Raw genomic sequence first — 24006 nt, 5'->3', positions numbered from 1 at the left:
TTGAACAACCCCACACCTTGGACCCAGGGCAATCAGGTCCGGTCCATTTTAAAAAACACACCTATAATTCAGGCTTTCCCAACCATTGGCTCCCCAGATGTTGCTGAACTACAACTCCCATCAGCCCCAGCCAGCATGGGATCTGTAGTGTAGCAACAAAGCTTGGGAAATGCTGGCGTAATCCCGTGCTCAATGGAGCTTACTCCCTAAGAAAGCAAACAAGGATTGCAGCCAGTTGTGCACAGACATGATCCCCTCTCTTTCCTTTCATGGGCCATGGATGAAAATGTCCTGAAATACTAATGACTCTTATACAATACAGGGCTGGTGCCAGCGGTAGGCATTATCTGGTCCCTGTCAAGGCCCACACCACTGCTAGGGGCCCATTGTCAGCCCCTGGAGCCTCCTGGTCTTGCTGACATTGCCTGATCAGAATGAGGAGAGAAGCAAAGGTGGCTACGCTCTGCCTTACACTCTCCCTCTGGGTGGTTATACAGATTAGGCCCAGAGAGAGGTGGCAAGCAAATGGGCAGTGCAAACACGTGAGGAAGAAGAGGTGGTCCACCGTGGGCATCTTGCTGAACAGTTCTCCGAACCCAGAAAGAAGGGACTTTAATTATCTTGCCAGCTAAAGTATACTCATGACCTAGAGCAGGGATGGGGAACTTGTGGCCCTCCAAATATTGCTGGACTCCCAACTCCCGGCTGCCCCAGCCAGCAGGGCCGGTGCCAGAGAACAGCCAGGTTGGACCCTGGCCAAGGGCTCTTGTGGGCCAGAGGGGCCTCTGAAGGACCCCTCATTAGGGTGGGAGGTTCCATGGATCATGGAGAAGGAGCTCCCAGGCAACCCGCCAATACAGCTTGGGCTTCAATAAGCCCACATGCATACCCCACCTACCTCTCCCGTAAGTGTGAATGTAATGTGTGCTGTGCGTGCCTGCCTGCCATCACCCATGATAGCAGGGGGGGGCTTCCCTAAGGGGCTTATGTGTTCACCATCATCTTGGCTGATGGCAGGCATGTGTGCACATCATTCATACAACACGAGAGGTAGGTTGGGCACGTGGGCAGGCTTATTAGCCCCATGCCACCTATATTGGGGGGTGTTGGGCTATGGCACCGTGGGCCCAGGGCAGGCTGGTGCCCAAGGGCCCAGTCATGCCTGGCACCAGCCCTGCCAGCCAGCATGGCAAATGGTCAGGGATGATGGGAGCTGGCAATCCAACAGCCTCTGGAGATTCCTCATCCCCTGATCACGGCCAACTGGCTACTGCTTTACACAGCATGAGTCTGCAGAGAAAATCCAACACAGGCATCCTCCTGTTCCCTTCGCCCCGCCCTGGAAAGAGTTAATGTTGGTGACCCAAATATGGAGACCCACTTTAAAGTTGCTGGAAACCGCTTGTTAATCCTGGCTCCAGAGGATTGTCTCCAAAGCCATCTGCCACGCACCAAGGGTGGCAGAGGCTGGATTGCTGTTAGGTCCAAGGACCTAGTGTCCTCTCTGGCACATGATCCTCAGGACCATTGTGAAGGAGTTGGGATAATGGAGTTGGAAGCTAACATGGCAGCGTAACAAAGGTTCATTCTGTCATCAGAGCAAATCAGGCCATCCTGTTAGAAGCAGGAAAGACGGTGCACAGGCCTAGGAAACGACAAGGGTTGCAGTCAGAACAGAAGATGACAAGGGAGAGAGCAGGACCTTCTGACGAAAGGTTCTGCATTGAGTACAACTGCAACTGGCTCATAGATGCTCCAGTGTTTAATCTACTTGTAGCAGCATTGCTTTTTAGTGGAACTGCTTTTGAATACGTTTTTAAAGCTTTTTTAAAAAAAGCTTTTTTAAAAAGATGCTGTGTTTTAATATGTTTTAAAGATGTTTTGTTTTAATATATTTTAAAGCCTATTTTTTGTGATGTTTTAAGAGTGTTTTTGGTGTTTTTTGATTGCCGCTCTGGGCTCCTGCTGGGAGGAAGGCTAACACACTCCCCTTTTGTGCTGATTGGCTGATAGGATGCTGGGGACATAGGGACCCTGCTTCCAAAAAGGTAAAGGGTCTAAGACCCACCCACCCCGAGACCCTGCACAACTACACCCCTGATCCTCCCTGCCTTCTGCCCTGCCAGTCCCAATGGGGACCGGCCATCACTGAACCCAGCAACATATAAGAGAGCCCTCTTGGATCAGACCCAAAGGCCCATCTAATCCAGCATCCTGTTCTCACAGTGGCCAGCCAAATGCCCTGAAGCCTCCAAGCAGGGCCTGAGCATCGCAGCAAGTCTCCCTACTTTTATTATTTATTTATTTGATTTATATCCCACCCTTCCTCCCAGCAGAAGCCCACTTGTGATTTCCAGCAGCTGGTATTCAAAGGCATGCTGACTCCAATACTGGAGGTAGTATTACATAGACACCATGATAACTAGTAACCATGGACAGCATAATCAGACCACGGAGGGCATCACATTTCCTGGCCCAAGGGCAGTGGAGTTTAATCCATCAGGGCAAATGGGGCATTGCCCCACCAACCTCAGCCTGCCCTCAGCCAGCCCTCAGCTGCCTGCCTGCTTACATACTTAGAGACAGTCCCGGGGGTGGCAGTGCCTGTCAGCTTCCTCCTCCTTCATGTTAGTGTTGCTCCTTGTAGAACTCAGCAGGGAGGAGGATGGGGGCAACACTAGATTCAGTTGGCTCTGCCACTGATTGGCTCTGGCTCCACCTCCTGTTGGGCGCCCAGCATTCCGCCCTACCAGTCCCAATGGGTGACAGCCACCACTGCCCTGGGAGATGCTCAGTCTAACTTGTAGCCTCGCTGGCTCAACCATGAACAGAGCTGTGGGTTTCCAGTTTGGCTCCCGACAGATGGCCCAGGGGTGGTGGGAAGAGCAAGCCTTTCTTAATGCTGCCAACCTCTTTTGCCGTGAACACCATCTATGTTGGCAAAAAGCTGGGGTTGTGCCAGTTCCCTTTCCCAGGTGCAGTGCCAGCAGGGCACCCCAAGTGGCACCATGCTTTGATGTCAATGCATTGATGTGAGAACTAGCAGACATCGTCAAAACATTAGGAAAGTGCTGATGGTTATTGTGTTGTTATTGAAATATGTTGCTGTTGCTTTTTTAACAATGTTAATATTTTGTTACTTCGCTCTTTGTAAACTGCATTGCTCTTGTTTGATCTGTATTTTGTATTTGTGTTTATTTTTTTGTGAGTCACCTTGGGGGTCTTTTTGGCCAAAAGGCAGCATAGAAACATAACATAACATAACCTGATGTGAACCAACAGATTCACCCTTGCCCTCTGTGTTTTTAAATAGCTTCAAGCGAAACATATTGGGACCACTAGTGCTTTCACTATGTTACCCTGATTTGCAGTGCACTCTTGGTGCTGGCGGAATAAGGGGTGTTGTTAGGGGTGTCCCGGAGGAACTGAGCCCAGGTCTTGGACCTCCTTCTCTCCCCCCCCTTTTTTAAAAATATAACTGTCACTGATCACATCCATACCAGACGTTTATTCCACTCTAAACAGTCATGGCTTCCCTAAAGAATCCTGGGAAGTGTAGTTTGTGAAAACAGCTTTGTGAAAACAGCTTTCAGCACACCATAAATGTATGGTGTGAATGTGGTCAGAGAGGCCCGAAGATCTGCACTTGGCCCCCTATGGCTGCGGGTCCTCATTTATAGTTTTCAGGGTGCCTGGGCACACTGCGATCTTAAGTGGTCCACAGGGAAAATTTGTACCATGGGCCTGCGGATGCCAAGTAAGGATGGTGGAGAAATTTGATTCAGTTTGCATTTCAAGACAAACATACCTAATCCACCCTTTCTGAAACAATATGCGAACACACACAGCCTTTGAAATCTGCACTTTTCCGAATTTTGCCATGCAGTTCTGCAGCCAGGTAATGTGCACAAAAAGGGCATCAGCTAGGGTCAGGTGTGTGTGAAAATGCAAATATTCATGAAATTAACATACAGAAGTTCCTTCTACTAGAGGAAATGGCTTTGCAAAAACTGTATGTAATAGGCAAAATTGCATAAAAATATGTGTATATTAGGAGAATTCACACTAAAATGCTGATTAAAAAAAATCACAAATGTGTGAAAATGTGGAGAATGGATCTGAGGGTTGGAAAAATGAGAAATGGAGGGAAACCAAAATGGACAGATTCGCCCATCCCTTTTCCAAAGCTTTCTGACTCGTGCCCTTGAATCAGACCCAGAAACACCCATCTCATAACAGGGGAAAGGACACATGTTTTAAAAACAATGATGCACCATTCTGATCTTTTGTGTGTGGTTATATTGAAAACAAACTGTGCATGAGATGATTATGGAACGAAAGAGGCTGGTAAAGCAAAATGATAGAGTAGCATCAATCTGGATGAAAGCTGAAAGGAGTGGTAATTTGCCATTGATTTCCTAGGCACATCCATCTAATTCTTTTTTCTTTTTTTGCATTAAAAGCAACACATCTGCCGGCGGCTCCCAACCCCCACATCTGCTGTTTGCTGAAACAAAAAAATTTCCTCATATATTTGGCCCATATTCTTCCAACATCTGCATGGATGGATGCATGCATGCGTCTCTACTAGGATTGTTATTTTTCCAGTGTTGGTAGCGTTGTGTGCTTCTTGTTGTTGTTGTTGTGTGTGTGTGTGTGTGTGTGTGTCTGTGTAGGAAGCATAGAAGGAGACAGAGTTTGGGGCTGGTAGTTCATTTTGGTAGTCTGATTTGCATGTCAGCGGTGGGAGACAATGGCTCTGCTGCCATGTGTGGGACCAGTGAACCCACAACTCAGATATTGTGTCCAGCCTGTCTCCTTCTTCCCACCACGTTTGGCCAAATCCTTTTAATAAATAACAGAAAGTTGCTGGGGAAGGACTAATGCAAGGATTGTTGTTGTTATGTGCCTTCAAGTCGATTATGACTTATGGTGACCCTATGAATCAGTGACCTCCAATGGCATCTCTTATAAACCACCCTGTTCTAATCTTCAGTTCAGTTCAGGCCTGTGGCTTCCTTTATGGAATCAATCCATCTCTTGTTTGGCCTTCCTCTTTTTCTACTCCCTTCTGTTTTCCCCAGCATTATTGTCTTTTCTAGTGAATCATGTCTTCTCATTATGCGTCCAAAGTATGATAACCCCAGTTTCATCGTTTTAGCTTCTAGTGATAGCTCTGGTTTAATTTGTTCAAACACCCAATTATTTGTCTTTTTTCCGGTCCATGGTATGTGCAAAGCTGTCCTCCAACACCACATTTCAAATGAGTTGATTTTTCTCTTATCTACTTTTTTCACTGTCCAACTTTCACATTCATACATAGAGATCAGGAATACCATGGTCTGAATGATCCTGACTTCAGTGTTCAGTGATACATCTTTGCATTTGAGGACGTTTCTAGTTCTCTCATAGCTGCCCTCCCCGGTCCTAGCCACCTTCTGATTTCTTAACTATTGTCTCCATTTTGGTATTGATAATCCTTGACAAGTTCAATGTCTTCATTGTCAACTTTAAAGTTACATAAATCTTCTGTTGTCATTACTTTAGTCTTTTTGACGCTTTTGTGCTTTCCTCTTTAACTTTCATGAGCATTCGTTTCAAATCATTAGTAGATTCTGTTAGGAGTATGGTATCATCTGCATATCTTAAATTATTGATATTTCTCCCTCCAGTTGTCACACCTCCTTCATCTTGGCCCAAACCCGCTTTCCATATGATATGTTCTGCGTATAGATTAGGGTGATGAAATACACCCTTGTCTCACTTCATTTCCGATTGGGAACCAATCAGTTTCTCCATATTCCTTACAGTAGCCTCTTGTCCACAGTTATAGGTTGCACATCAGGACAATCAGATGCTGTGTCACCCCCATTTCTTTTAAAGCATTCCATAGTTTTTCTTGAAGTACATAATCAAACACTTTGCTGTAATCTATAAATCACAGGGTGATTTCCTTCTGAAATTCCTTGGTCCATTCCACTATCCAACGTATGCTTGTGACATGATCTCTGGTGCCTCTTCCCTTTCTAAATCCAGCTTGGATGTCTGGCATTTTCTCGTTCCATATATGGTAAGAGCCTTTGTTGTAGAATCTTGAGCATTACTTTACTTGCATGGGATATTAAGGCAATAGTTTGATAATTACTGCATTCCTTGGGATCCCTTTTCTTTGGAATTGAGATGTATAGTAAACACTTCCAGACTGTGGGCCATTGTTTAGTTTTCCATATTTCTTGACAATTTTTGTCAAAATTTGGACAGATTCAGTCTCAGTAGCTTGTAGCAACTCTATTGGTATGCCATCTGTTCATTGTGATTTGTTTCTTCCATGTATTTTAAGAGCAGTTTTCACCTCGCATTCTAAAATTTCGTCATATGGTTCCTCCGTGAATGAATCTGCCATCCTGGCATCTCTTTTATTGAGTTCTTCAGTGTATTGCTTCCCTCTTCCTTTTATTTCATCTTGGTCAGTCAGTGTGTTCCCCTGTTGATTATTCAGCATCCGTACTCTTGGTTTAAATTTCCCTTTCATTTCTCTGATGTTTTGGAATAGGTCTCTTGTTCTACCCTTTTTGTTGCCCTCTTCTATTTCTATACAATAACCATTGTAATTTTTCTCTTTGTCCCTGTGTACTAGTCGCTGTATTGTTGCATTTAGGGTTCTAACTGTTTTTCTATCTCCTTTTGCTTTCCTTCTCTCTTTAACCATTTTAAGAGCTTTGTCAGTCATCCATTGGGGTCTTTCTCTCTTTTTAACTCGAGGTATTGTCATTTTGCATTCTTTTATGATAATGTCTCTAACTTCATTCCATAGTTCTTCTGGTTCTCTGTCAACTAAGTTTAAAGCTTCAAATCCGTTCCTTATTTGATCTTTATTTTCTTCTGGGATTTTATTTAAGTTGTATTTTGGCATTACGATTGCTTTGTTCTTCTTTAGCTTTACTCTGATTTTTGATACGTCCAGGTCATGATCTGTACCACAGTCTGCTCCTGGTCTTGTTTTCACAGAAAGTATGGAACTTCTCCATCTTCTGCTACCAATTATATAATCAATTTGATTCTTATATTGACCATTTGGTGATGTCTACGTGTACAGTTGTCTTTTCGGTTGCTCAAAAATGTGTTTGCAAGAAACAAATTATTGGCTTCACAGAATTAAATAAGTCTTTCTCCTGCTTCATTTCATTTCTATCTCCTAAGCCCCATTTCCCCACAATTCCTAGTTCTTCTCTGTTCCCTACTTTTGCATTCCAGTCCCCCATGATTATCAGCACATCTAGTTTTGGTGTGTGATCAGTTTTTTCCTGTACTTTGCGTAAAATCTCTCCAATTCCTCTTCTTCCACATTTGCTGTTGGAGCGTAGACTTGGATGATGGTTATGTTAATGCAAGGCTGGAGAAGCTTTTTCAGTCCAAGGGCCGCATCCTTTCTGGGCAACCTTCCAGGGGCCATATGCTGGTGGTGGGTGGGGCCAAGGGCAAAAGTAGGCGGAGCAATTAACATACATTTTCCCTTTGTGCAGCAGGCTAGTTTCTGCACAGAGTCACCTCTCTCTTTTTCTGTCTCATCCATCCAGACAATCAAGAGACATGATAAGAGTTTAAGGCCAGGTGAAAACACTCTAATTGCAAAGCAGGACCAGCAAGGGGGGTGGCTTGGGGAGTGTTCCAAGGCTGGAGACCTGGGTGGGGAGGGGGTGCCTTTGGACCTGAGGTTTCCGACCACTAGAATTGCCACCTTGGGCTTCTTGGGATATAAACTGAATAAACAGCACATTGTGGCAGAGAGTTAGTATGGCTGGCTTGGCTGGCACACTAAACAGGAGCACTCCACTCCATGCTGCAACATTTTGTTGCAGGTCCCGCTTATTAATTGCAGCATTTATATAAAGAATTCAAAGTCCTTCTCCATCAAGGACAATCTGGAACCTTCAGTTAGCCACTGATAGGAGCTGTCCACATGGACCAGCTGTTTCGGCAGCTTGTTGGGTAGTGGACCTCATTCAAAGTCTGGGGCAGAGATGGGGAACCTGTGGCCCTCCAAGTGCTGTTTGACTGTGGTTCCCATCACCTTTGACCATGGGCCATGCTGGACGAGGTCCTCATGAGTAAGAACCCCAGAAATGTCTCCACTACCTGCAGCTGTGGATAGAGTGTCAGCTAAGAGGCCAGAGTACCTAAGGTATCCCTCTTGAGTCTTCCATTTTCAGGAAGCAACACAGGTCTCTTGTTCCTGAGTCTAGTGCTGTGCTAGAACTCCAAGTGAGCCTGGCCTTGGACTCATGCTGAACCTTGCATCTGGATTGTGTTTTGGACCAGAGGCTGATGCTCTGTGCTTGATCTTGGTTTTTCGGAACTGTGCTGCGCCTGCACCCTTGCCTCTGTTGGTGATCGTTTGACTAAGAGGCTTATAACTCCTGGGATTGGGACCCTAGCCCCTGAGGGTGCCCACTGGGGTATGACAACAGGGTGCTTGTACAGCTCCCCAAAATTTATGTTGTGCGGCTCCATATGGGTGCCATGCAATAACTGGGCTGTGGCATGCTACGCTAGTTGCTGTTTCTAGAGTGTCTTGAAGGGCAGCTCTATGCTGACCTTAATTATCCAATCATTACTGAACATCCATTGGGAGCTGCCTTGTGCTGAGTCAGACCATCGGCCCACCTAGTTCAGCACTGTCCACACTGACAGGCAGCAACTCTCAAGGGTTTTGGACAGGGGAGCCTTCCCAGCCTTGCAAAGAGGTGCTGTGGATCTAAACTGGGACTTTCTAAATGCAAAGCATATGTTCTGCCCCTGAGCTTCCCCCTTTCCCCAGGGTTCCAACAACCCTGTAAGGTAGGCCAATATTATTTTTCAGAGTATTTCTGCAAAGGTGACATTGTGAGGATTTGTCCAGGTCCAGGATTTGTAAGGGATGGGGAGCTGGGGTGGGGGAAAAGAGACTTTTGATAGACCTTTCATCCTTGGAATTCACAGAATCAGAGAATAGTAAAGTTGGAAGGGTCCTATAAGGTCATCAAGTCCAACCCCCTGCTTGATGCTGAAATAGAATTCTTTATACTAAGAAAGTACCTGGACGGGGGGGGGGGGAATGAGGAACGTCGGAAGCTGTCCTATACTGAGTCAGACCATTGGTCCATCCAGCTCAGTGGCAGCGGATCTTCAGGGTTTCTGACAGGGAGCCTTTCCCAGCCCTACCTAGAGATGCCACAGATTGAAGGTGGGACCTTTCGCGTGCAAAGCAGGTGTGCTACTCCTGAGCTACGGCCCTTAGCAGGAGGAGATCTCTGAGGGAAACTGAGGGGGTTGATGGCCTTATAGACCCCTTCCAACTCTACTATTCTATGATTCTATGAGGAAGGGATAAGCTTCTCACCAAGAATGGGAACAGGGTAATGCTGGAGGGGCACCTGGTGATGGCTTCCCTTGAATGATTCTGATATCTGCAGTGGGAAACTGCACTATTTATTTATTACATTTATATACCGCCCCATAGCCGAAGCTCTCTGGGCGGTTTACAACAATTAAAAACAATAAAAACAAATATACAAATTTTAAAACACACAAATTTTAAAAAAAACAATTTTAAAAATTAAAAACAATTTAAAAACACATGCTACTTGGAATTCCTGAAATTTCTGAATAGGTACTCAAAAAGGACTATAAGATCTGTCTGATTCAGGTCTCTCCATTTCTCATTTTTCCAATGTTAAATTCAGTTCTCTACATTTCTACCGTGATCTGCATTTTTTTAATAAAAAAAATCCTCATGAAAGTTCTCCACCATTTTAGTGCGAATTTCTCCAAATAAACACATTTTTGAAGGCAGTTTTGACAAAGGTACGCATTTTGCAAGCCGTTTCTCATCATTTCATGCCTTTTTTGCATGTTATTTTCACTCATGTATTCCTTTTTATGCACACTTTCCCCTAATATATGCATTTTTGTAAATGTTGTTTAGTTGGCAAACTGCATCCCAAAATTCTAATAAATGTGAATTTCGAAGGAAGGCTGTGTTTCGGTTCTCATATTGTTTCGGAAATTGCAAATTTGATAAATTCTGCTTGAAGCGCGAACTGAATCAAAATTCTCACCCATCCCTAACACACACACACATACAGTTATGTATGCACACAGGAACCCACACCCATGGATGTTATCTAGAGCTGCTGCACATCCTGACCCTAGGTTAGAGGTTTTGGGATGTACCTGCTGTTAGTCCTACTCGGAGTAGACCTGTTGAAATCAATGAACCGGACTAACTTAGCTCCATTAATTTCAGCGGGTCTCCTGCTGTCCTCGGAAATTCTAGAAGCATGGGACCAAGATGAGGGTAACACCGCCAAGGGCCAATGCTCAGAGGAAGAGAAGAAGCTGCCTTATACTGAGTCAGACCATTGGGCCATCTAGCTCAGTCAGTCACTGACTGGCAGCATCTCTCTGAGTTTTTAAGATGGGGTCTCTCCCAGCCGTGCTTGGAGATGCCGTTGGGATTGAATGAATAACTTTATTGCTCATGGCCATTGGGATTGAACCTGGGACCTTCTGCACGCAAAGCAGGCGCTCTACCACTGAGCTACGGGCCTCTTCTCTCGCTCACTCTTTTCACCTCAAAGGCTGCATCCATACATTTGCTGCGGCCGAAGTTGGCATGAGGGCATCAGAAGTCCTCTGTTGATTGGCACTGCACCAACAGGCGGTGCAAAACCCTAGTGCATTTTTTTTAAAGACACATTTTCCAGCAGGTGTCTTTTTGTTAAGATTCCTTCCTGTGTACAAAAACAAATCAGGACAAAAAAATGCAAATGAACCGGTTATTTTTGTCAGTGACTGAAAGGCTGCTATTTGCTCCGCTGCTTCCGTTTCGGGCGACGATGATTAGAACTGATGACGGCAGCTTTGCAAATTGGTTTTTGAAATCTCTGCCCCTGTTCCTTCCTCCAGCATCTCCTAGTTTCCTGCAGGCTCCACTCGGCTACGCGTGGCCTTGGCCTAGATGCTTTGGCCATCTTTAATTTTATTAATATTTTCTTTTTATGAAGACAAATTGTACAGCAACAGGGTCAACTTTTTCGAAGCAACCGTGCAATATTTACGAGATTTGAAATGAACTACAAATACTGGTTAGAAGGAACAAACTTTACTTAACAGTGTGTTGCAGCAGAACCCAGAGCTGTAATGCTCTAACCCAGACAGAGAGCACTTCTTTCATTTTCCTGCTGGTCCCACCCCCAACTGATTCCCCCATACAACTATTTCTAATTCATTTGAGTTCCTACTCACATTACAAACCGTTCCGAATAATTAGAGTTGCTTGCAGCACAGTTGCAGACGCTGACGAGGGCAGGGGTGAAGAACCTCAGGCACCGGGACGGGTAGTGGGGTTTGAACTCTCTGGCCCTTGGAACTCTCCCCAGGCCACTCCCCTAACTGTTCCTGCTTTGCACCCCGAATACTTTCCCCTGCCTGCAATGTGTCCTTGAACTCTGATCATGCCTGCTGCTTGCCTGGATGGAGGACAGAGAGAGGCGAGTGTGTGCAGAAACTAGCCTACTGTCCACACAGGGAATATTTACTTTTGTTGCTTTCCTGGCCCCACCCACCAGTTCCATGGGATTACCCAGAAGGAAGTGAAGCCCTTGGGGGTGAAATAGGGTTCTTCATCCCTGGAATAGGTGACCGATTGCCCCCCGTCCCCCCTCTGTCATAGAGATCAAGGATCAGATTGGACATTAGAAGGAACTTCTTGACAGTAAGGGCAGTTCGGCAATGGAACCGACTGCCTAGGGAGGTGGTGGGATCCCCTTCGCTGGATGTCTTCAAGCAGAGGCTGGACAGCTATCTGCGGGAGATGCTCTAGCTGTGGATTTCCTGCTGTGAGCAGGGGGTTGGACTCAATGGCCTACAAGGCCCCTTCCAACTCTATGATTCTATGATCTGGAAAGGTTAGACTCCACTTATTTCAGAGTGTCTTTCCAAAAAATAGTAAGCTGGTATAGCACAGTGGGGAGGAGAGCCTGGCTGGGAGTCCAAAGTCTGTGAGTTCAAATCCCTGCTCATGTCTCCTGGGCATCAAGGGCCAGCTAAAGATCACCCCACAATGAGTGGCTCAGGGGTTAAGTGCCCTGCCACCTGTGCAGCCATGGGCAAGCTGCAAAGTCCCAAGGAGCCCAGTTGCCCCCCAGCTGGCAGTTGCAGACAAGGAAGGGGCTGGCTTGTGCAGTTGTGGCAAGCTGAGCAGGCCCTGGCCAGCTGAGGAGGACTAGCCTCAGAGGGAGGCAATGGTAAACCCCCTCTGAATACCGCCTACCTATTTGTAGGGTCGCCATAAGTTGGGATCGACTTGAAGGCAGTCCATTTCCATTTCCCTCCCAAAAAATAAACGTGACAGCCTAGAGCATCTGCTTTGCATGGAGAAGGTCCTGGGTTCAATCCACAGCATCTCTAGGAAATCTAGGGAAATATTCTCTGTCTGAAGTGCTGGAGAGCTGCTGCCTGTCAGTGTAGACAATACTGAGCTAGGTGGACCAATGGGTCTGAGTCAGTACAAGGCAGCTTTATAATAAAAAAGAATGTTGTGTGGGCTTCTAATGCACGCTTATTGCATCTGCAAAAAACCACCACATCAGTCCAGAGGGGCCAATGGATACAACCTTTGGTCTTTCACTGAAAGAAAGAAACCACAGCTAGTGATGTGGCAAGTGATATACAAATGAATATCATTCTGCGTAGCTTTAACCTGAGAATTTGGCTAGAGTTACTAAGAGATCCCTCAGGAATAGGAGCTTTGGATGGTGTTTAAATCCCATCGAGGCTAATATTGATTTGGCTACGACCTGTTGCTTAAGCAAGCAAGCGTGCAAAAGAATACGACCACTTCGTGACAGAGGGCAGGTCTCCTCACGCCACCCTTGTGACATTTATAATGGCCTCAGCGGCACTGATGAATAAAATATAAACTGAGGCCTTTGAACGCCTTGATAACCATCCTGTTTCGAAAAGTGCTGTTTGCTGGGAAGGGAGTGAGAAGGTGAGTGCTGAAACAGAAGTGTGGGAAACTGTCTTACGCCTTACTCCATCTAGCTTAGTACTGGCTACACTGACTGGCAGAGGCTCCCCGGGGTTTTAGGCAGGAGCTTTTCCCAACCCTGTCTGGAGACACCAGGCATTGTAGCAGAACCATGCAAAGCAGGTGCTCTACCCACTGAGCAATGGTGCTTTCTTCTACATGATCCTTCTGCCCCACCCCTCCATATCAGTGATCTGTGCTCAGTGCACATTCTTGATGTGTGGCTTCCCCCCCCCCGCCTGTGCATCTGCTCATCCCACAAGTTTGCTTTTGTTTGGACGCTATTAAAATGTGGGGCTTGCATAGTCAGAAAGAGTCAAAAGGCACTAGCAACTTGAAAAGACCTTACGGATTGGAGAAGTTATTTCGTCAAACCTTTGCTCTCGTGACTAGCGCTTGCAGTTAAATGTCTTTATGGGTCCAGCATGGTGGTGTAGTGGTTAGAGCAGGAGAGATGGTGGGAAACCCTCCAGAGGTTGTCAGACTTCATCTCCCATGAGCCTCTGTCAGAAAGGCCAATAGTCAGGGATTATAGGAGTTGTGGTGCAGCAGCATCTGGAGGGCTAAGATTAAATCCCCACTCAGCCCTGAAGCTCATTGGGTAACCTTGGGCTAGTCACAATCTTTCAGCCTATCCTACTTCTCAGGGTTGTTGTGAGGATAAAATGGGGGAGAACCATATACAGTAGGGCCCTGCTTTTCGGCGGCCCGCTTTTCGGCGTTCCACTAATATGCCGGCTTTCAATTAGAGTAATTAGGGTAAGGCCCCACTCATATGGCGCTTGTTCCACGTTTACAGCGTTTTTTGGGTGTTGGGCACCATTTTATTGACAGAGTTCTGCTTTTCGGCAGGTTTCTCTTTTCGGTGGGAGTCTGGAACGTAACCTGCCGTATGAGTGGGGCCCTAATGTATGTCACCTTGAGGTCCTTGGAGGAAAGGTAGGGTACAAATATAATTAATATAATTAATTAATAAATTTCTCCCCCCCAATTTTCAGATCAAGGCCTGGTTCAACAATATCATTTGCAAATGTTTAATTGCATTTCTAGCCCATGTTTTTTCCATGAAGGTGTCTATGGAAGGACTGTAGGTCGGTGGTAGATAGGGATTGGATCCGTTGGGTGGTACCGGTTCGAAAGCATTTCATCAACCTAACAGGCCGATATTGATTCAAGTTTGTCCTTTTCCCACTAGCCACTGCTTTTACTGATTTTTTTCATCACAAAATATATTGATACTAATATCAGTATTTTGAAATGAAATATCAATAAATGAAAGGAAATATCAATACAATCATTGTTCTTTGATATCTATTTTCAAAAATAGCTGGGGAAAATCGCTACTTAAAAATCTGATCTGCAATGACAGAGAATAAGCAAATTCATGGAGAATTCAGTATGAAATCCAAACTGGATGGCATGCCAGCACATCCCTAGTGGTACAGCACTGACTTCGCATGCAGGGGTTCCCGGGTTCAGCATGGAGAAGCCCCCCCTCATCGCACCATAGATTTGTATTATGTTTTATTTTCAGTTTCTTTTCTTATGATCCCTAGTGTGGAATTTGTTTTTTTCACATCTGCCACATACTGGGCAAAGGATGGCAGAGGAAACAGAACAGAGTATACCTGAGCCCCCTCTTCCTTAACTTGTGCAGCCAGTTTCTACCAACACAAACCCATTTGAATAGAGCACCCCACAGTGATCTTATCGAAGCTGCCTAGGCATATAAACGAAAAGATCAATAAATACTTTTAAATAAATAAATTAATGAAATGTGGGTTTTTAAAATAACTGGAATAAACATTCTATTTTATTCTATTTTACTCAACAAGAACTTGTTTTTGTATAAATATTTTTTTAATATTCAGTATTAATGAACAAATCAAGCAGCTGGTAAGACAGAGCAGACTGAAAAGTTCAATACAACATTGTGGTAGGAGTTAAGAGATATGACAGATGCAGATAGTAATCAAGTGCAGAACAAGCATATCAGTTCAATTGCCTGTCATGAACAGCTATGATAACTCAAATAAAATGGCAATCATGAAACCAACAACACCAAACACTTTTGTTTCTGATTTTCCAGCTTCACCAACAAACTTCCTTGCGTATCCGTTGTGGAAAAGAGGGAGGGCTATCAAATTCTATTCCTACTGAAAAAGGGGTCAGACAAGGTTGCATACTCGCGCCGTTCCTTTTTAACCTGTTCCTAAATGATCTGAACGAAAGCTGCCTTTCCCACGATTTTCATTCCCCTAAGCTAGCAGATGTGCGATGTCCCCTCTTACTTTATGCTGACGACGCCGTGCTCCTTTCATTGTCAAAAGTAGGTTTAAAACGCACTTTAAAGGCTTTTATGTCGTACTGTGTGGTGAATCATCTAAAAATCAACTTTGACAAAACAAAAATTATGGTTTTCTCCAAGCGAATAAGTACTCCACTTTGGATTGTAAATAATCATTCTATAGAACAAGTCTCACATTACAAATATCTTGGAATAAATTTCCATTCCTCAAAGAATTGGGCTTTCCATATAAAAACAACCTTAAGGCAAATAAAGTATTCCCTAAATAGTTTGATTCGATTTTTCTATTATAAAGGAGGGCAATTTATCCCTGCGATTTTGCAAATATTTAAAAGTAAAATTATCCCACAAATTCTATACGGAGCCCCAATTTGGATTCACTCCTGGGACCCCTCAATTGAAGTAATTCTATCTTCCTTCTTAAGACGTTTATTAGGAGTTCCCAGATGCGTGCCCTCGGCGGCTCTCAGATTGGAATGCGGTTTTCTATCAATGGAATGTCAGGCTTGGCTGACAACCGTTAACTACTGGGTTAGAATTTCATCCGAATCCACGCCCAATCTAATAACTCTACTCTGGAATGACAATTGCCATTCCAAATGGAATTCCAAACTGGAATCGAAATTACGCCATATAGGCCTCTCAAAAGAGTATTTAAGATCTCAACCTCCTAAAGACGCATTAACAATCCGCTCAAGAATCAAGGACATTGATTATCAGATAACATTTACCCAAGCGTCTAAAAGATGTTCTCCACTATATCTGAATTTGAATCTCCCCCCTGAAAAATTAAGTATATATTTAGATCACCTGACAATCCCCAAATTTCGACAAGCGTTTTCAAAAGCAAGATTCAATGTTCTATATTCAGCGATTCTCGAAGGGAGGTTCAAGGGGATCTCATATGAACAACGCATATGCCCTTGTGGTATAGATATAGAAACTCTCTCCCATAGTCTTTTTGCTTGCCCCCTGTATTCACAACTTCGATCCAAATATCTCAAAGATCTACTGCTAAAAATTTCCCATAAGTCTCCAGAAGCATCAGTTGCATACCTACTATCTGGTACTGATAAACAAAACACCATGCAAGTTGCTAAATATATTTATGCAATCCAACAGAAACGTAAGGGCCTCTCCCAGCATTAATCTTCAAATTTTGTTAACAACAGCCTTCCTAAAGTTATATTATATGCTCATCATTATGAACTATCTTTCTTTTGTATCACCCTCTCCTATGGGTCTATCGACTGTAAATAAATAAAGATCTAACAACCCCAAACCCACACACTTCTTCTAAGGTCTTCCTCCTATTTTATATTATAATTTTAAAATCTATTTTCATATATGTAATATATTCCACTGATTAAAAAAATATTTGAAGAGATGATGAATGACTAAATAAGTTGTATAAATAAATAAGCTGTATAAATAAATAGGCCAAAACACAAACAAAAATACATAACAATAAAACAATAATCTTATTTATTTATACTGATAAATTGCCTCAGAAGTTAACACACGATTAACCTATTTTTCTCTCTCTCATGCAAGCCACTCCTCAATGAGATCCCACACCTTACCAAACCTTCCTTCTCTCTCACTTAAGCACCGCCCCCGTTTGGGAGCCCTGAAGCTGACCCCTAACTTCTTTTTTCCCATGCAACCTGCAGTGTCCTCGCCTCACCCCGCCCCATCATTGCGATTGGCTTCCTTTTCTGTTCATCAGTTCACAGTCCCGCCCTCTGGTTAGTTTTCTGTCAGAACTCTGGTCCCTGCGGAAGACTGTTTCTTGATGGAACCGCCTTCACTGTGGAGATTCCCTTCCCATTCGTCAACCTCGCTGTCTATCTTTACTGACCGACCACTTACCTCACCCAACTAGTATATATATATATTTTAAAAAGTCTTCAATCATGTTTTAAATTCTCCACTCATTAATTTAAAGATGAGAGATTGACAGCTCTCAGTAGGTCCGTCTTTTATGTGCGTTTTTAAAAAATCCTCTTTCGAGCCGCGCTGCCTGATTGGCTAATACCTTTTAAATCGCCAACCAATCAATCGACGGCTACCCGCCCCTTTCCCTTCTTATGGAAAAAATATCTAGGTGAAGGTTGCGTGAGGTGAGAGAGTCTCGCGGGGTCTCATCGGGAAAAAAAAGAGAAAGGCAGGGCCGAGGGCGGGGCATTAACCGGGAGTCGCGCTGGATTGGCCGGTGGGCGGCGAGTATTTCCTCACCCCGCTTCGATTTCTTCAGAGGAGTGAGAGAAGTCTAAGGCAAAGTCCTCGTTTGTGGGCTGGACTGCTGCTCCCTTATTGGCTACCGCGGCCTTTGAGGGGATGGGTTCCATTGGCTGGAAAGAAGAGGAGACGGGACGGGGAGGATGAGCGCGAGCGTGTTTCTGTCTATGAGACTGTGTGTGTGTGTGTGTGTGTGTGTGTGTCAGAGAGAGTGTGAGGGAAAGAGTGCGGGTGCGCGCGCGCGGGTGCGCGCCGCCTGGCTATGAAAAGGCGGGGAGGCAAAAAAAAAAGTAAAGCGAAGGGAGGCAGGCCGGGTCGCGCGCACGCGCGCCTCCGCCGCTCTTTCGCTCTACGCTCCACTCTGGGGCTCCCGTGAGGAGAAGGCGGAGGAGGTGGTGGTGGTGGTGGCGGCGGCGAGGAGTCGCGGCCGGTCCGGCGGCCTGAGGGGACGACGGAGGACGACGAGGAGGCGGCCACGGCTGCCGGAGGAGGAGGTGGTGGAGGAGGAAGAGGAGTGGGGGGGCGCCGTCGACGTCGACGTGGAGCGGCGCTGTGGGGCCTGAGTGACCCCCCCACCCGACCTCTTCCCTCAATCCCTCCCGCGCGCCCCTCACCACGAGAGACTCAGCTGAGGCGGCGCCCCCCTTATTCCAGCCCCACACACCTTGCCCATCCCGCCTGTGGCTTCTTCTCACAGAGAAGGGGGGGGCTGTAGGTGCCGCCGCCGCCGCCAATCGTGTGTGCCCCCCCTGCCACAACCCCCAAACTCGCCTTTCCTGCCCCCCTCCACCTCTCGTCTTTTTTTAACCGACCGCTCGCCCGCGCTGGGTCAGGCTGTCAAGGCAAGGGCGCCCACCTCAGACCCACCCAGGAAGGCAGTAATCTGGATTTAGGAAGGCCGGGGGGGGGGCGGCTGGCTGGCTGATTTGACTCCCTGGCATTCGTTCCTGCCTGCTTCCCTTCTCTGTCACCTTCCACGTTCCCACTTTTCTCTCTTTCTCGTCCATCACACTCGCGCTTCTCCCCCTTCCACGTTCTTTTTCCTTTCTAACACCTGCCCCTTTCTCTCTCCCTTCCGCCTTCTTTACACATTCCCTTATTCTGTCTGCTTTCCACCACATTTTCTTTCTCCATCTCCCCACACCTTCAGGTTTTTCAGTTCTGGCCCAACCTTTTAATTATCTCTCTTAAAAAAAAAGTTTCCTTCCACTTTTTTATTTATTCTATTTATTTAACAAATTTTATATACTGCTTGATTGTGAAAAACTTCCACAATCAGTTTTTAGTCAGTCCCTCCTTTTTCTTTCAGTAGCCCTTTGACATTTACCCCCCCTTTGGAAAACCCATATTTTTTTCTGCATTCGTTGATTCGTTCATTCATTCATTCTTCCCACCCCTCATCTCAACCTCCATAATCTTTTTAATTTAGAGGGGAAAACCCTTCACTTTCACACATTCATTCATTGTTTTCCTTCTTGATTATTTCTTATCTTTTTTCCCAACCACTCACAGATTTTTTCCTTTAAAAAAAAGATTTTTAACATCCTTAAACACTTTTTTCATCTTTCTAGTGCTTTTTATGCATTTATACTTCTTTTTGCTTCCCAGAGTCTGTTTTTGTTTCTCTGTAGAAATAGCCTGCTTAGATTTTTTTCTTCCCACTCATATTTTTAATGCTTTCCCATCTTTAACATTTCCTTGCCTCCCCTGTACTTTTTTGTGTCTGTTTTTGCATCCTCTTCGTTGCATTTCCCATCCTTACAGGAAAAAGCTCTCCTTCCTTTCATCTTCTGTGTTCTTTTCCCTCTTCTTCTTGCTGCCTGGTCACATTTTTATTCTTTTCCCTATATTTAAATCTCACTTGTTCCAGGCTTCTTTTATTTTTTCATGTTCTTTCCCCTAATTTCCATAATCTGTTGTTTCTCTTAACTGCTTTTTTCTTTTAGCCTTTCCTGATCGCTTCTCCTTTAGACTCCTTCTCCGTACCTCATTCTTCTCTAGATCATCTCTACTTTCATTTCCTTCCCTTGTTTTTAATTTTCTCCCTTCCAAAAATCCTTGGAACCTGGAACCTTTTATTCCTTGTTCTTGATAACTTTTGTTACCTGACTTCTTGCTCCATGCATAACATTTTAAAAAGAATCTTCTGTAAGCTTCAATAGTTCTTTTTTAACTCTCTCCCTATCTGTGCCATTTGGATTATTGTTCACTGACACTTCCTCCCCAACCTTCCATCTATTCTTTCATCACTTTCTTCTTTTCATCCCTTTATTAATTTTTGGACTTATTTTCATTTCTCACTTATATAACTTTTCTTGAATTTATTTAGCCACTTTCATTGCCCTTTTAGTGGAAGTTGCTCATATCTGAGTTTAATAATAAAGGTGGATGGATGTATACACAGAAGAAAGACGAGTAGAGTTGTAGAAGGTCTTGAGGATCTTCCTACCCGTTTTGAAGAGATAAATGAAAAGGATGTGGGAATGGAAGGGGTGGGCTTGTCAGTACTCCTAACATTTTTTAGGGGGGTGAATTCACATCCTTTTTCTGGGGGGGAGGGGGATTGACAAATTTCAAGACTGGCACAGAAAAAGCAGAAGGATGGCATTCTAGTACCAATTACACCAGCCATCTAGGGGGGACGGGGGTTTATTGCATGCTCACACGCACACACAAGCCTCCATTTTTTCTTGACTTGATGACGAAAAGGCCTGTTGAGCTCCATGTTTTTGAAGGTGGGCAACTTGCTTGTGATAGTGTAGTGAACTTCATTTTTGTGGCCAAATGACAGCTTGACCCAGTTGTTATTCCAATCAGAGGGCATCATCTTGAATGTCTCTTTGTAGTGCCACAGCCAATGCAAAAATGATGGCGGCTTACAATGGCGGTACATCTGCAGCAGCAGCAGGTCACCACCACCACCACCATCACCACCTTCCTCATCTCCCCCCTCCTCATCTCCATCACCACCACCACACACAACACCACTTGCACCCAGGCTCTGCAGCTGCGGTACATCCCGTACAGCAACATGCATCTTCAGCTGCGGCGGCCGCAGCTGCCGCAGCTGCTGCAGCCATGTTAAACCCAGGGCAGCAGCAGCCATATTTTCCATCACCGGCACCAGGTCAAGCCCCAGGACCAGCAGCAGCAGCCCCAGCTCAGGTACAAGCTGCAGCAGCCGCTGCAGTTAAAGCGCACCATCATCAGCACTCCCATCATCCACAACAGCAACTGGATATTGAACCAGACAGGCCTATTGGATATGGAGCCTTTGGTGTTGTCTGGTGAGTATGAGTAACCTAGGTATGGGTAAGAGTATGGGTAAGAGTAAGCTGCTGTTGCAGTTGGTGGCTTCCAAGCCACAGCATGTTCTCATTGCCCTTTGAGCTGGAATGCTAACAGGCTATTGTGCCTGCCCAAATGTTGTAGATGGTGTTGCAAGGTGTTTTTTTCTCCAAGAGAACTACGTTGGAAATGTACAGTCTGGAGAGCTTCAACTAGTATGTCTGTTTGGTGGCCCATAATTAATGTGAATGAAGTTTTTCTTTTAATGTGGCAGGTATCAAAATAGAATGTTAGTGGTACTTTTCCTGTAATTATTATCATCAAATTATCACTTGTGTACCTTGAAAACAAATGGGTCAATTCCTGAGGAAATGCGAAGGTGAACTTGGAACTTCTTAGTTGATGACCTTAATTAATTTGGATTTCTTGGTCTCAACCACATTTCAAAGCTTTATCTTTTCCTGTATTTGAGAGCTAGAAACTTTATATATAAGAAGTGGAAGCTGGCATTTTTTATACTTGTAGGTCATTGAGGGCCATATTACTCACCCCTGTGAGATAGCAGGTTGGCTTTGCTTGCTTTTATTTCTTGAAAGCTGCAGCCTAACAGGGCAATTCTATGCATGTCTACTTAGAAGTCAGTTCTATTTAATTCAGTGGGACTTATACACACTTACCTGGGACTGCAGATAAGATTGCAGCCTAAACTGGGCTGGATTATGTTTTACGTCATTACCTTGAAACAAATGCAACATGCTTATACTTTCCAAAACATTCTGCTGCTACTGCTGAGGTGTTTATCATCTATTTTAGAGGTCAGCAGCTTTGTTTTTACATCAAAATGTCATTTTATTGGCAGTAGTAGAATTTCCCGTGTATGACTTAATTGCAAATAGAGAAAAGTTGATTTCTGAGTTCAGTAACGAGTTGGAAGCAATTTCTTTTTGATTCTGGTCTTGGCAGGTCACTGGAGTCTGCATTTCCCCTGCAATAGCACATAATGTATTTCCTAAAGCAGTGATCTCAGTATTTTGCGCCTCACTCAAATGGATTTTTCCATCTTGCTTTGCTTTGGCATGACCCTGTCACAGCAGTACAACCTCAGGAACGTTGTATAAAAAGCCTGTATATTTTAGTGACTCTCTGTTTGGCCTTGTTTAAGAACGGCTTTAAAGAAGGAAGTAATCTCTGTCTTGATTTCAAAGCAGAATGTTAACCAAAAACCTATGTAGATGTTTATAAAATATTTTTTATATTCTTATAGCACATATGTATTGTATGTGTAACTTTTCCTGCATTGCGATATGAAACTAATCATGTACGTGGCCCATTGAATGTCACAAAAATGTATAAAGGGAGAGGTTTTCAGTTGCCCAGGAAATCAATCCAATAACAAGATATCCCCTAGTTGTATTGTGTTCTTACCACCTGGATAACAATTCTTGATTCAGCAGAAATTCCGGTTTTGTCCTTTAAGGAATGCTTTGCTTGCTTCAGCTGTCATGCTGTAGTTTTCACTTTGCTGAACTAAAATCATTGCATGTGTTAATGCTATGATTCACTGGATTAATATGTGCTGTAATCGAGCGCTTTGGAGTAGAGTGGTTTTGACAGCTAAGGCACAGTTGGGTTTAGATCGGTAACTGAAAGTATCATGTGAATGTACTGCTTAAACAGGCTTTAGCATCAACGCATTATTCAAGCAGGGATAGCAAAGGGTTTGGATTAACATTTTGTTTTGTAATTCATGAATGCGTCCAAATTGATGATTTGATTTTGTCAAGTGTATTTTCTGTGTTGCTTCTACTACTTCCATAATTAAGGATAAGAATGAAGGAATAAAATTAAGAGTTACACCTGTTCATCCTCTTCCTGGTCTATAGTTAATTGCAAGACTGCTTAATAAATGCTGTGAATAAGAATCTTAACAATGAAATCCTAGAGATGTCTATTCAGAAGTCCCATTGAATTCATTGAAGTGTATTCCAAGGTATTGCAGCCTGTGGCTTACTTTTTGGCTTTCTTTGTTGAAAATGATGTTTGTGTTATTTTTAATGTAGGTAGCTTTGGCAAGATGGAAATTTAGGGTAAGTAACAATGTGCTCATGATGACAGCATCAAAAATAAAAAGTCCAAATTAAGCAGCTTTTCTTATAAGAGAAACAATGATATAAAAATTACAGCTGTTCATTCACAGCAAGTGTGGCAAACCTTTATCCCTCCGGATGTTGCTGAACTACAGCTACATAGGCCATGGTTTCTGGGCTGTTGGCACTGTAGTTAGCAGCATCTGGAGGGTCAGAGGCTCCCCACATGATTTACAGCCATGACCCTAAGAAAGTTTACTCAGAAGTACTGAATTTAATGAGACTATATTATGCAGCCACAAGAGTGGCTGTACACTATAGCCGGCATGGATTTTTCGCATTCCGCAATGTTAAATTGAAAATACCCCATGTCATTTTGTTGCTTCCCATAAGCTCATTTCTAAACAAAACTGTACAAAACTTATAGTCCTGAACTCAGAAACGCTTGCTTAACAACCCTCTAAATTTTCATAGCGATATACAAAACACTCCGAAAATCTAAAATTCAAAGTGTAAAACGAGAGAAAAAATCCAGACCCCTGTTGGACTTTTTTCTGTCAGCGGTCTCATAATTTGTTGAAATTAATTAAAAATCAGCCATGTTCATATGCCCCATACTCTGGCCATCTTCTGCAGTTTAAAACTAAAAAACTGGCTGAGTTTTAGTTAATTTAACAAATTTAACATTGGAGTCAATTATAAGCAGGGGCATGCTCAGTAAGAGCCATCTGTCACTGTTTTAAAAGCCAGACTCAAACTGTTTGGCTTGGCTAATCAGGGGGCCACACCCATGCCAGACATTTATTCCACTTTAAATAGTCATGGCTTCCTCCAAAGCATCCTGGGAAGTGTAGCTTATGAAGGGTGCTGAGAGGAGACTCCTATTCCTCTGACAGAGCTCCAGTGGCCAGAGTGGTTTGTCAGCTCCTCTTCTGGGAATTGTAGCTCTGTGAGGGGAAATATGGCATCTCCTAGCAACTCTGAGCACCATTCACAAACTATACTTCCCA

General features: G+C 44.2%; 1 protein-coding gene across 1 annotated transcript in view; it reads left to right on the top strand.

Annotated features, from left to right (window-relative positions):
- The first annotated feature begins 17634 nt into the window (after nucleotides 1-17634).
- NLK (nemo like kinase) overlaps nucleotides 17635-24006 on the top strand; it is a 143120-nt gene continuing 136748 nt past the window's right edge. The window contains exon 1 of the mRNA XM_061604897.1: nucleotides 17635-20908. Within this exon, the coding sequence (XP_061460881.1) occupies nucleotides 20454-20908 (455 nt within the window). The 5' untranslated portion in view covers nucleotides 17635-20453. The remainder of the gene's footprint in view (nucleotides 20909-24006) is intronic.

The sequence above is a fragment of the Rhineura floridana genome, chromosome 21 (assembly GCF_030035675.1).
Source record: "Rhineura floridana isolate rRhiFlo1 chromosome 21, rRhiFlo1.hap2, whole genome shotgun sequence".
Taxonomy (NCBI): Eukaryota; Metazoa; Chordata; class Lepidosauria; order Squamata; family Rhineuridae; genus Rhineura; species Rhineura floridana.
This window is presented reverse-complemented; position numbering and strand designations above follow the sequence as displayed.